The sequence below is a fragment of the Paroedura picta genome, chromosome 6 (genome assembly GCF_049243985.1).
Source record: "Paroedura picta isolate Pp20150507F chromosome 6, Ppicta_v3.0, whole genome shotgun sequence".
In the NCBI taxonomy this organism is placed as follows: Eukaryota; Metazoa; Chordata; class Lepidosauria; order Squamata; family Gekkonidae; genus Paroedura; species Paroedura picta.
Genome location: NC_135374.1, coordinates 75,488,373 through 75,502,258, shown reverse-complemented (window position 1 = coordinate 75,502,258; position 13,886 = coordinate 75,488,373). Strand labels below are relative to the sequence as shown.

Below are 13,886 nucleotides of genomic sequence, written 5' to 3'. Positions count from 1 at the left end.
CCATTAGAAATGTACGGTACTCCAAGTAGCATAAAGAGCAAAAAAAAAATTTTTTTATACATTAGTTCAGTACCGACCTTTTTGGTCTTTTACTATGATACCTATTAAATAATTTGTAAAGCTTTAGAGTGGTTGTACCTAAGAACAGTTGGAACTACAGCCTCAATTGAACTAATTAAAAGAAAATGTAATAATCTCATTATGCTGTCTAGCTTTGCTCAGGCCGTATCGATCATGTTGTTAGCTGCCAGGAAAGAAATGTGCAGCAATGGCTTGTTGACCAATTTCCGGCCCATTAGCAAGGATAAATTTTCCTAACTGGGGAGAGGTCAGCCTTATCAGCATTCCTCTTTGAGCATCATCCAGTTGTATACTAAGCCAAAACAAACCACGGATTTTTATCAGTTCAGCCTACATAAAAGGAAGGGAAAGCAGTGAAAAGAAGTGATTTACAACAATTAGCAAACAAGGAGTTTTTTGTTTGTTTGCATTACAAGCTAACCTGAGGAGTAAAAGTAAATATTTGATTTCTTATAACATAAAGCTTGGATGTTCCCAGGACACCAATATGTCGGTAAGGTCTCCCACTTAATTTCATGTGTTTATTGCGGCCTGTAAAAACAAAGAAAAAAAAAGTGAACATTCATTTCAAACTGTACATGCTACACAATGCACAATTATTACATATTGTTTCCATCAAAAGAAAATATCAAAGTCACCAACATATAACATATGCTATGCTACATATATTGCTTTGCTAAAGTACTCCAATTTAGAAACTCATCATGAAGAAGAAGAGTTGGTTCTTATATGCTGCTTTTCTCTACCCTGAAGGAGTCTCAAAGCGGCTTCCCCACAACAGACACCCTGTGGGGCGGGTGAGGCTGAGAGAGCCCTGATATCACTGCTCAGTCAGAACAGCTTTATCAATGCTGTAGCAAGGCCAAGGTCACCCAGCTGGTGCCCTGTGGGAGAGCGCAGAATCGAACCCGGCATGCCAGATTAGAAGTCCACACTGCTAACCACTACACCAAGCTGCCTCCCTCCATGAGATCAAGCAATGATTTAATGAAATTCATGTAACTTATTTACTCCAGGTATTAATGGATCCACCAAATCCATTAAAAGTTTGCCTAGAGAGTTTTTTTTTCATAAATGGAGCAATATTTTTTATTAAGTCATTTGTGAAGAACAATTTGCAGACTCCAAGAGTGAGCATCCTTAGCATCTAAAAGTTGCTTACCAATATAGTCATCAGTTTGGATCCAAATAGCGTGAGCAGAGCTAGCATAATAGGTAGACCCAGGAGACAGTAGTTGGCAAGGGAAACCACAGACCTTCCTCTTTGCAACAGCAGAAAAGCACTCGGCTCATGCAAAAGCTCCTCTCGATCTAACTCATGCTTTTGAAAAGCAGTTTCTACTGTCTTAATTAGCCAGTGGTTTGACTTTGTCCAGGGAGAATAAGTCGGGATATCAGGCACTTCTCTGTGAGCATGTATCACAAAGTTGCAAATGTGGTCACACATTTTCTATCATAGAATATGGAGGCACACATGCTTTTCATAGGAAGTCATGCAGAACTTGGAGTTGTGCCAACTATTTCAGACTGAATATCAGCATAGTTTTCTGATTCACTGTTACAAAATACGCGCATCTCCATATAATTGTGATACAAAATGCAGCACAATTTTTACACGGCTAAAGAAAATAACAGGAAAAGAGAAACAGATGAGGACAAAAGTGAGAGAATAGATTGAAGATTTGAGAGTTTATCTGAGCACATACCAAGCTTGGCATACAGGTGGCTCAGGATCCGTGCTGGCTGCACCCTGACAGGATTAATGTCAGAGACACTCTGAACACTGATTCCATGATGCCTCAGCAGTTTCTTAATTTCACTGGATTCTGCCAGGATAGTTACTGTACAGGAATCCCCAAAATAGAAAAATTAAAATAGTTATTTTAAGCAAAATTACTTCCTAGGAAATACACTCTCATACAAGTATCTCAACATCAAGAAAACAAAGATCATGGCATCCGGCCCTCTCAATTCCTGGCAAATAGAAGGGGAAGAAATGGAGATAGTGACAGATTTTATTTTCCTGGGCTCCAAGATCACTGCAGATGGGGACTGCAGCAAAGAAATTAAAAGACGCTTGCTCCTGGGGAGGAAAGCTATGGCAAATCTAGACAGCATCCTAAAAAGCAGAGACATCACCCTGCCAACAAAAGTGCGTTTAGTCAAGGCTATGGTCTTCCCAGTTGCAATGTATGGCTGCGAAAGTTGGACCATAAGGAAGGCCGAGCGTCAAAGAATTGAGGCTTTTGAACTCTGGTGCTGGAGAAGACTCTTGCGAGTCCCTTGGACTGCAAGGCGAACAAACCGGTCAGTCCTAGAGGAGATCAGCCCTGACTGCCCTTTAGAAGGCCAGATCCTGAAGATGAAACTCAAATATTTTGGCCACCTCATGAGAAGGAAGGACTCCCTGGAGAAGAGCCTAATGCTGGGAGCGATCGAGGGCAAAAGAAGAAGGGGACGACAGAGAATGAGGTGGCTGGATGGAGTCACTGAAGCAGTAGGTGCAAACTTAAATGGACTCCGGGGAATGGTAGAGGACAGGAAGGCCTGGAGGATCATTGTCCATGGGGTCGCGATGGGTCGGACACGACTTCGCACATAACAACAACAAGTATCTTTTGGGAAGGCAAAAAAAAGAAAGTTTTGTGGTTTGCCTAAAGTATGCAAGGTGTTTGTTATAATCTATCTGAGATATTCGAATATAAGGTGCTTCCTCCAAATATTTGTTATCGTTTTAAACAACAGATAATGTAGAAGACAAGACCAAAGGCCTTGTGAAAACACCAAAGTGAAAACACCAATAACAACATTTATTTAAAAGGAAACATACTGATCTGCATTAAGCTACTGGCAGAATGTGGCTTCCTTTGTACACAGCCTACCTACCAAGGTCCTGTACCAATGCCATCACTGTCACTGTGGTGCCAACTCTATCCATGTTCAACCCAGAACTGTCATTTTTAAATTTCTCTTGGGATATTGAAAATTAGTTAGATAAATAAGTAATTCAAATATTAAAAGGGGCGGGGAAGAATTATTTATTTATTTATTTGTCACTTGCCTTTCTCACTGATACTCAAAGCAGATTACAGGATACAGAACTGGACAATCAGACAATATAAATGCACAAACGCAGCATCAAGGATAAGCAGTGCAATAGGACTAGGATTACAGAACCAGAAACCAGTGTAATGCAGTGGTCCCCAACCCCCGTTCCGGAGACCGGGACCGGTCCGTGGATCAGTCAGTACCGGGCTGCAGGTCCTTCTAGTCCTCCTCGCCAGCTACTGTCTTGGGGGCTGCCCTGCCACTCTGCTGCCAGCTCACCTTTGGTGCTCTCCAGCGGCTACTATGGCTGGGGCTCCCCCTTGGAGTGGCACTGCTTGGCACTGTGCGGCTGCTGCTGGCAGCGACCCCCAGCAGGTGGCAGGAAGTAAGGGGCACCAGCGGGAAAGCAAGTGGAGAAGGGGTTCAGCCGGCAGTGACGTCCCTTGGCAAAAGACTACCCCCCCCCCCCCAGGCCTCAGTAAAATTGTCAAGTGTTGACTGGTTCCCGATGATAAAAAGGTTAGGGACCACTGGTGTAAGGAACAAATTGCCTGAGGCAAACTGTTTATAAAAAGTTAATTTATTATTTACTTAAAATATATTCCAGTTCTCATTCAGTGCTACCGAGGAACACAGACAGCACCTTCAAAGCATAACATTTCACACGGCTAATCTCCTAATACCTCCAGGAATTATGATGCACAAACAGAGCTCCAGTAAAGTCAGGAAACACAATGCCCATTGCTGTCAGGGCCAATTCACAGAGCACAGAATGCAACAAATGCACACACAGGCTCCATGTCATTGTCTGCATCAGAATCTCACATGCGCATGACTTTTTGGACAGAGATATTTTAATTTTAATTGCTCCCCTATCTGCCCTTCCTTCCTCTAACATTTACAAAGAATGAAAAGAAAAATAATTACTAACCTTGAACTACAACATCAGGTTTAAAAGCAGTGGAAAACCTCCTGTTTAGAGGATCTATTTCTCCAGGAGCCAGAAAACCCTTAGAAGGAGAATGGAGGGGGGGGGGGAGAGAGAGAGAGAGGAATCAGACCAAGATTCAAATGCCACAATCCTGTCCTGACAGTGACATGCACAAGACAAGCATAGAAATGTAAATGTGTTAGAATCTCCTCATGTTGGACCCAGGACAGAGAAACTAAGATCACCTAATTCCAATGTCTACAGCTGTCACAAACAGGATAAACTCCATTAAAGATTGTCACAAACACATTTTGCGGGCAATATAGATTACCTCTGCTAAGAGGGCACTGAGGATGTATAACGATTGGCCCCAGAGATGAGGCAGCTTCCCAGCAGGAATACGATCCACAGTATGAGGATTCTCATACTCTTCATTTACCTGCAAAATGAAATATAGAATGAAGATTGGTTTTTCTACTCTTCCTTAGCTGCTGAATGTGGGACCAAACCTGACAGCAAAGCACTGTTTATGGGAATATGAATTTACATGCATTAGTTTCAACCTTCTTGAGTCTGCTTTCTCCAAATGTTGTCTGAAGAGGGCCGTGTATGCATGTGATCATTTACTATTGCAATTGTCCTGCATGACCCAATATAAATCTTAGAGGTAAAGTGACCTCTGCTAGGTACGATGAACTGACCAGCGGCCTAGACCAATCAAATGGTTTCCAGCCATTTTAGGTACGGTGACCCAGGGCCCAATTGGCTGGGTATGGTGACCCATTCAAGGTTGGCCCACAGTTTACCAAAACCTGGTTTCCAAAATACAAGAGAACAATGGAAAGGACAGAGATGACTATTAGGAAGGGCTGGCCTCCAACTCACTTTCAGAGGCTACCTGATCCACTTCTGTGTCCCATGTCACAAGTCTAGACCATATAAGACTAGACAGCTACAGCACAAGCAGCTCCTTTAAACATGCATACAGCTTTGGTAAGCCGGGAATGGAAATATCTGGTATACTGGACTTCAAGTAATGGACATTCAATTATACAACTAACCTTTGAAATCTGCTTTTAAAATTCTCCCAAACTGCAAAACCAGTTTGCTGCAGAATGCATAAGTGCTACTGTTTTTAAAAAGTCTTATAGCACATATGTTTAAAATATACTGGCCAGGCTACAAAACTCACAGTCAACACTAAACTATCTTCCAGGTGAGACTATGAGCATTACGCTCTGCTTCAGTAAGTTAGGCTGGGACAACCTCAACAAGGTCACCAAGTGAGCTCCACAGCTAGGTGTGGCCGCCATCTTGGACATTTTATTTATTTATTTGTTTGTTTATTTGTTTATTTGAATAGCAGAGGTTATTTCCATGTTGCCTGTTTGCAAATCTCTCCTGTCATCTTGTGCTTATTTATTTAGCCTAGTCCTTACTCTGATACATCATGAGGTTATAATATCATATGAACCAAAGGCTATTAACAATTGAAAGGACACAGGTTCCCTGTGAACTATTACATAAGAAGACATAAGGGTCTGTTCAGCCTTATTAATGATTAATTATATTGTGAACCGCCCCAAACTGGCAGAGCTGGGGGGGGAGGGGGGTTATAGAAATTTAAGCATAAATATTAATAAATACATCAAAATACCTTATCTGGGGGAACAGCATACAGTTCTGGCATCAGAAGAATGCCATTTTTCCTTCTTATGAGTATTCCTTCCAAGGCTTCTCTGTATTCTTGTACCTGGAAAGTACAAAACAAGTACTTCAGTTTTATGCTTGCATATATAATTAAGAGGATAAAGTTCTATAGAGTAGGGGAAATTGCTGCCTTAAACTGAATCATGCATTAAGTCTTACCATGTGAATGAAGACAAAAGCTCACCCATAAAACCACAGCACCATTTACAGTCATTTAGAGTAGAACACTAAGACCCATCCTTGTTTATTTCCATTATCTTCAATGAGTGCTAAGAGCCTGATGCTATGCCTTGCTATGAAAAGCACGGGCAGGGATGGGCACAGAGCATGCTTATGCTGGCATTGCTGCATCAGTGCAAATATGACCTTATATATGTTTATTCAGTATGTTTTGATTTGCCTTTCCTCCAAGGTGGTGTCCAAGGTTCTTGTCTCTTTCCTTTTATCCTTATCACTGTCTAGCCTGACTAGCCCACAGTCACCCAGTGAGTTTCCTGGTGAATGAAGATTTGAACTGCGGTCTCCCTGAGAATAGTCCAGCACTTTATACCACCCTCCACACTTGCTTTTTGCATGCAATGCAGCAGTGCTGAGCAATGGACTTCAGAGGGATGTAGGAGACACAGTCCCTGTCAACCATACATCTTCTATCTACATATACATAATGCTGAATGTTTAGAAGCTAAAGGAGCAGAACTAGTTTAGATCTGTCCTGCCTTATTCTTGTTAAGACCCCGGGCTATTTAACCTATCACTGTTAACACCAAAGGTCCATGGGCTACAATCACCATAAGCCCCTGCCATCATGAGCAATTATAGTCCACAGACCTCTGGAGAGCCAGTTTGGCCAGCCTTGGTTTACACCAACCAGTAGCCAGAGTACAATGACATAATGCCTCTTCTCCTTTATAAATGGGCTAACCAAGGCAGAGTGGGGCAACATGATATGATTCGGCTGCTCATTTTATGGAACGCTATAATGATGCTCACTAGAGCTTCATCCCGGCTCTTACCTGAATCCTGTCACCGTTAAACACACCATCAATAAGGAAATATGTCCAGAACACAGGCCACTCACATTCTATGTTCTCAAATAATTTGAGCTCAGCAGGATCATAATGTAATCTAGTCGGATCCTAAAAAAGGAAAGATGATGGCTATTATTTATTTATTGTTACATTTTTTAAAATAAAATTATCTAAATTTAATTTCTAGAGTTCCTACCTGCTAGCAGATTCAGGTAGTTTACAAGAAGGATTTATATATTAAAACCATTTTAATAAAAATATGCTCAAACTCTTAAGGAAGTCTTAAGGAAGTAACTCAGTAAAGCATTTAATATTTCATGGACACAAATTCCCAGGCATCTAACTTGGTTGAGGTCAGGAACAACTGGGGCCCCTCCTCCAGAAAACACTACAGGGGTAGTCAAACTGCGGCCTTCCAGATATCCATGGACTACATTTCCCATGAGCCCCTGCCAACGAACGCAACATCATGTGAACCCCACCCTGTGGCAATTGGCTGAGGATGGGGGAGGGTCGATGGGGATTATGCTGCCTTCTTAGGTCTGTTTTTAAGGGAAAGTTGATCAGTTTTATTTGGATTGTTATTGGTTTTTATGTAACCCGCCACGTGTCTATGGAAAGTGGTGGAATAAAAATCCAATTAATAAATAATTAAACAAACTCTTCTTGAAAAAATGCTGTGACCTAAGGCATTTAGAATAACTGTGTTTTCCAATGAACATTCAGCTGCTCTGAAAAGCAGGAATCAGACATAATGTAACCTATAACTTCATAAATCCACTTGGATGTGGAATTCAAAACTTTTTTGTCAATGACATTAAAAATCATTATTGTTCATTCAAAGTTATGGTGTTGTGCACAGTAGGACTAATAGTACACTGAGACACAACCAGTTCAGAAATCATACACTCTCTTGGGCCAATACCGAAATCCTGGTCCTCTAAAGTCAGAGATGTGCCACGAGCTTATGTACTCCCTGACTCATCTTCTTCCTTCTTACATGAAAAGACTCTCCTCTTCCTTCTTCACACAAGCCATAGTTTGATATATATCCCAACTCAAAACATTTCTGTTTACACAATTGTGGGTTCAGTCCCTAGTTTGGAATCAAACTATGGTTTGTTCATGCAACAGTTTCTGCAGTTACCTTCTCATGTCTCAACTACAGTTTGCTCACACAGAGGAAAGAGAGGGAATTAGAAAACATGAGGATAGGCTCCATGAGGGAATTTTGTGAGCCTATGGGATTAGGAATATGCCATCTGAACTAGATCTTAGCTTTGCCTTTTCAAAATGATTAATAAATTACATTTGCTTTTTTCAAGGGCTAATACATATTTACCCAAAAGCTCAGATTTGAACATTGTATTACATACCCATGAAATGCCATTACATTCAATATGATCATGAAATGTTATGCTGCTTTTACGGGATTCACCGCAGTAGCTGTCAGTGAAGCAGTATTTTGAAACAGATCCGCTAAAGATCACAATGCCCAGACTGCAAAATGCAAGCCGAATTGGATCACTAATAGGCGAAGGGAGTTAAATGCATTTAATTCTGAGGTGATGGCTGGGCGTGTTCCAAATTGGGGGGGGGGGGCAGACATAGAGCTCCCAGGCCGTGCAAGCAGTAGGGAGTATGGGCAGTGGAGAACTGGCAAGTGATTGTGCAGAGGGTGCTCACAGCAGGGGGCCCGGCCAGAGAGCCTGGGCCTTGGCAGTGGACCAATCTCAGGGTGAGCTGACACCAGCCCTGCTTGATGGTTACAAACATATCAGAATATTTGGGGTTTTTTTGCTTATGTATAATTGTCTGCATCTTTGTTCTCATGCTTTGCATGATTCTGTAGCTTTCCCAGTTCTGCTGTCTGACAGGCAGCAGTGTGCTGTACAAAGATCTCGACATTTGCAAGAGCAGGACCTCTCTCGGTGTTTTATAACCATCTCGAAGGAACCGGCAGCAGCCATATCTTCCCTGTGAAGGCAAACAGAATGATTATTATGTGAACACTTTGCCGTATTTGCTTTTCATGATACAGCAAGCTATTTTCTGCAGCACATTTGTTCTTCTTAAAGATATAACTAAAGTTATTACTCAACGAAGTCATTCAATGTTGTTGTTGTTTGTTTAAAAAAGGAAAAATTAAACTCTTACCTGGAGCTTGGTGATAATTTCATTTTTAGTTGCATTAACGACATTCATGTCCTCTACAGCAAAGGCAGGATAAGAAATGATGGACAACAGACCAGCATCAATCTCTTTTGATGTGGATGCCCTCGGCAACATGGAATATAGAATAGACTGAGCCAAACACACGGACATATCAGAGAAAAATAAGACAAAGCAAAGATAAAATAAAATTAAAGGGTTTATTTCAAAGTGTTTTGATTCAGAAAGAATACCTTATTTTCACAAGCCAGGCATCACATTTTTGTTGTGGTTGTCAGCAGAAACTTCAATTGAGGGTGTTGTTAGTAACATAATAAGATCACAAACCAGTAATCATGCGAGGAGATTTCCATCCACACCCATGGAATACTCATATTCGTAGACTTTACCCTCCACAGTTGAGAATTAGATCTAACAGTATCTGCTGGATGGACCTGAATGCTAGCTATAATTGTAGACTTTATTTATTTAAAATATGTTTAATGTGAGATTTATAAATGTTTAGTTGTTTTGCAGCTACAGTGCCCTCAGTGGAAAATGATTCAAAGTTACCTGACAATGTTCAACCTCATCTGGAAGAACATGAATTACTGACTTGTGTCCTCCTCCAGCTCCAAAAAGGTCCAGTTCATCTATTGCTTCCAATGCAGCCTGCAGAAACATGCATGTATGTGCAGAATCTTGTCAACATGTTTATTAACAAATAAAACTGTAAATTTGGCAAACATTAAAAACAATCATTAGAGTGGATCGAATGGAACTTTTCTGCATATGCAAAACTTCCACTGCTGGAGTATGATTTCCACAGCTTCCCTCCCTCCCCCGCAATTCACCAAAATGCCCCCCAAACCCTGCTCCTGGGGTTCCCCCTTTTCCCAGGGGGCATTTTGGACTGTCACTGAAGAGTAGAGCCATCCAATTTGTATTCCATAGTAGAAGTCCTTGCACCCACTGAAACATGAAACTGGGTCCACTAACTGGATCCACCTCATTTAATCTCATTTCACCTATTAACAATCCTGTGCAGCAGGGTTTCATTTTCACTTTTAAGGACTGACCGCTGTTGTTAATTGTCCAGTCTTAACCATATTCTCTTGGAAGGAAGTCCCATGGATATCATGGAACATACCTACAAGCAGGAGTGCTTAGGAATTAACTGTTTCTATGCTCAAGGTCATTGAGTTTGGTCTGCTTCATGCATTGCTTGGGTGAAAGCTTCTTCCAAGTGATGGGGGCTCCCTACAGTTGCTGTAACATATGCAAGCCCTTCACTAGACATGTTAGCCCTACAATAAGGAAAAGCTCCAAAACATAGGAAATTGCAGCACTGGCATGTCTGATAAAAATATTGCTTATAGACTCCAACTTTAAAGAGCATAACCCTAGCAGATGGTCAAGAACGGCTTGGAAGAGCTTTGAACGTTCATCCTGTTACTGAAAAGGTAAATAATCAGATTCATTATAGCTTCTTTGCACTGGAATTTCTACATAGTTCATAGATTTCATTTTAGTATTTAGGACTTAAAATCCTCTTAGTCCTATAAAATTAACAAAATGCCTACAATAAATACAGGCTGAAATAATGCATAATCAATCATGACTATGACACAAAATTATATTAATTATTTGTATTTTGAGGCAGTCAAACTTATAAATATACTGGCAACATCCAATGTCTAATCATCACTTTTCCTGTCATTTCTACTTAGCTCCTGAGATCAGTTTTTAGGTATAACATCTCAGATACCCACAGCTTTGAAATTTCCCCCATTTTTATACTACTCCTTTATTATTTAACATTGCTTGACCTCTTCTTATTTATTTAAATGCATAGCTTTTCTTTAGTATCTGAGGGATATATGGTATAGCATCTTTATAACACTAATTATATGCCCCTTCTGTTGAGATCATGTCTTATAATATGAACTCTACTTGTTCCATTATTTTTACTTTATAGACTTTAGTCCACTAAAAAAATTACATATGCAACAGAGATGCAGTCTCTGGTGCTGATTTCTAATTAGTACTCATGGAACAGAATGTCTTCTCTTGGTTCTATTACCACTAGTTGTTAGAATCTCATCCCACTGAAACAGAAGCCAATAGGACGGGCATCTTTGCCGTATTCAGTGCATGGATGTAATGAAGCAATCTGATATACTATATATCAGGGGTAGTTAACCTGTGATCCTCCAGATGTTCATGGACTACAGTTCCCATGAGCCCTTGCCAGCAAATGCTGGAAGGAGTTCATGGGAATTGTAGTCCATGTACATCAGGAGGACCACAGGTTGACTACCCCTGTTATATATTGTAAAATTTTCAAGCCTTGGATCCAGTGCATGCAGAACCATGAATGAACTTAGCATAGTTGTGTTTGTGCAAGATCCTGGGCGACACCTAGTACTTTCCTTCCTATATATTCAAGTGTCCAGAAATTGGTTGCACAAACAGAAATACAATAACTCTGACTTAGTGCAAGCAAATTCTATGATCATTTTCTTGCATTTCTGCAGACATTTTTATTACATCCAATCCTATGTATAGAAAGCATAATCCATTCTCACTTTGGCCATTCCTACGGAACTTGCATTTAATTCAGGGATGCCTTGATTGGTTTTATCACCACGTTCCCACATGCCGTAATCCTGAAACAAAAAAATGAAGGAAACAAACATTTAAAACTAAGTTACTCAAGAACTGCAGTAAACTGTCCTTGTAGTATCATAACTTGAGATAGCCAGTATTTTTTATGAATTTTTTGGAGTATTCCCTTGTTGCAGAATCTGAATTCTGTCAATAAAGAACCTGTCACTTCCAGTGGTACTCTTTCCCACTTTTCCTGGACAAATGTGTTAGATGCTACCTCTTCCCCATTTTGTTGCATAAAGCTATGGACTAGTACGCCATAGTAGTCAGATCTTCCATTTGGTTGTTGGGTTTTTAGGGTGTTTTGCATCTATGAAGACAGACATTCAGTCATTTTAAAACCTCTTCCAGCAGTGTAAAAATGAGATCACTGATTGATTCACATTACTGTGTGCATGTTTCTATAAAGTGCTGCCAAGTTGCAGCCAATTTATGGTGACCTCAGCAAGGAGTATTCAAAGCAAGTGAGAAGAAGTAGTAGTTTGCCACTGCCTTCCTCTACAGAGTCTTTCTTAGTGCTCTCCCATCCAGGAATTGACCCTAACCCTAGACCAGGGGTAGTCAAACTGCGACCCCTCCGCTGGCAGGGTCTCATGGGAATTGTAGTCCATGGACATCTGGAGGGCCGCCGTTTGACTACCCCTGCCCTAGACCATGCTACCTTCCCTCCCATTCACATTATTACCAACATTTCATTGGTAAGAAATACAAAATAATGGTTCCTGGGATTCAGTCAATGATTCAAGAAATCATAATTTTTATGAATGACAAATGAAAACTCACTTGAACATACTTACAGCAACTTTGTACGCAGCCTCTATGTAAAACACCAGATTCTGTATAAATGCAACTTCATCAAGAGTGAACACAATACGCAGCCCTAATTAAGAAAGAATAACAATTATGTTGTCTTACATACACCTCAGTGACACAGTTCTGACACATCGTATTTGTACCTGGAAAGGTTGTCTTTCTGATATAGCTTAACATGATATAAAGGTAATATATTTTTATTTATGTTTTTTACTGGCTTCTTTTTACCATGATAAAGATTCAACCATTAAGGTAAGTTTTATTTGGTAAAAAATATCATCCATAGAACAATATGTGTTTAATTCTCAGTTGTGGATGGATTTTCCAGGCAATAATCCTACTTGCTAGCATTAGACCCCATTTACTGTTCATACCTTGCCCACAACTGTTTATGTTGTGCTTGGTTACAGGCCAACTGAACATTTAACGAAAGAGAATTTCTTAAGCAACAGTTGTTTTTAAAGCATACACTAGTAAGTGCTGAAACAACATACGCTTTGTGGGGAGTCAGTCATTTATCTGTAGGAAGAGAGTCCCTAGTAACACTGCACAAATATGCTCTGACATATGCTCAGGCACAGAAATTAAAAGAATTCATAGACGAGTAAGTGCTATAATTTGCAAATACTGAATAAAAAACCCCATCACAATCAGGAAAACTTAATTTAAAGACAATTCAAATACTTCAGAGATTTTAGGTATTATAACATTGCCCTCTTCTTAAGGAATGGCAGTATTGTAATTTGCAAGCAGTAAACCAGTGTAAACGTTTATTATTTGCTTATTTACTTAAGTATATGTTTATATCCCAGCTTTTCTCTTGTTTCATGATGATTTATGATAACAGTTAAAACATCCCCAGTTAACACCAAAGTCAAAATAACAAGCCCCAAATCCCTTCCCCTCAAAGATGCCTGTTCAAACATTCTCAAATGCCCTGGCAAACAGGCAATCCCTTGCAGTGCTTCTTCCAAGTAATTAGCCCATTGCACAGGGCTGGAACCATGATGGAAGAGGACTGAGCTCTGGTCACCTAAGTGATGGGGTAGCCAACAGGTGGCAGCATAGTTGGTGATCATAGTTGGTGTTCAGGGACATATGGATGGAGACAGTCCTTCAAACATGTGGCTCCTAGATTGTGGAGGGTTTTAATAAAAGTCAACCTCCACCTCCTGATGGCTGAATAGAGATTCTGCAGAGCTGAATGAGATTCTGCAGACACAATGATGGCAGAGAATAAAGTCATTTTTACTAGTTCCCCAGCCACCTCCTAGGCTTCTCTGATTCATCCTGAGTCCACCAACATTCTTCTGATTGTCTTCTAGTCCAGGGGTAGTCAACCTGTGGTCCTCCAAATGTCAATGGACTACAATTCCCATGAGCTCCTTAAAGGAATTTTCTACCTGGTTTCAGCTAACTTTATTGTTCTCAATAAAGTATTTATTTGGCTGTAT

The 13,886-nt window shown here is 40.4% G+C and overlaps 1 protein-coding gene across 6 annotated transcripts in view; it reads right to left on the bottom strand.

Annotated features, from left to right (window-relative positions):
• The window catches only part of PHKA2 (phosphorylase kinase regulatory subunit alpha 2), a 72,667-nt gene that overhangs the window by 43,564 nt on the left and 15,217 nt on the right, over positions 1–13,886 (bottom strand). For all 6 annotated transcript variants that reach the window (XR_013232021.1, XM_077343121.1, XM_077343119.1 and 3 more), the window contains exons 6-16: positions 12,417–12,499; positions 11,538–11,618; positions 9,523–9,621; positions 8,956–9,102; positions 8,722–8,775; positions 6,784–6,906; positions 5,718–5,813; positions 4,392–4,499; positions 4,061–4,139; positions 1,788–1,922; positions 503–612 (exon numbers count right to left, since the gene is read on the bottom strand). Coding sequence is in view for 5 of the 6 variants with exons in the window: in XM_077343121.1 (XP_077199236.1) it covers positions 503–612; positions 1,788–1,922; positions 4,061–4,139; positions 4,392–4,499; positions 5,718–5,813; positions 6,784–6,906; positions 8,722–8,775; positions 8,956–9,102; positions 9,523–9,621; positions 11,538–11,618; positions 12,417–12,499 (1,115 nt within the window). In the remaining variant the exon portion in view is untranslated. The remainder of the gene's footprint in view (positions 1–502; positions 613–1,787; positions 1,923–4,060; positions 4,140–4,391; positions 4,500–5,717; positions 5,814–6,783; positions 6,907–8,721; positions 8,776–8,955; positions 9,103–9,522; positions 9,622–11,537; positions 11,619–12,416; positions 12,500–13,886) is intronic.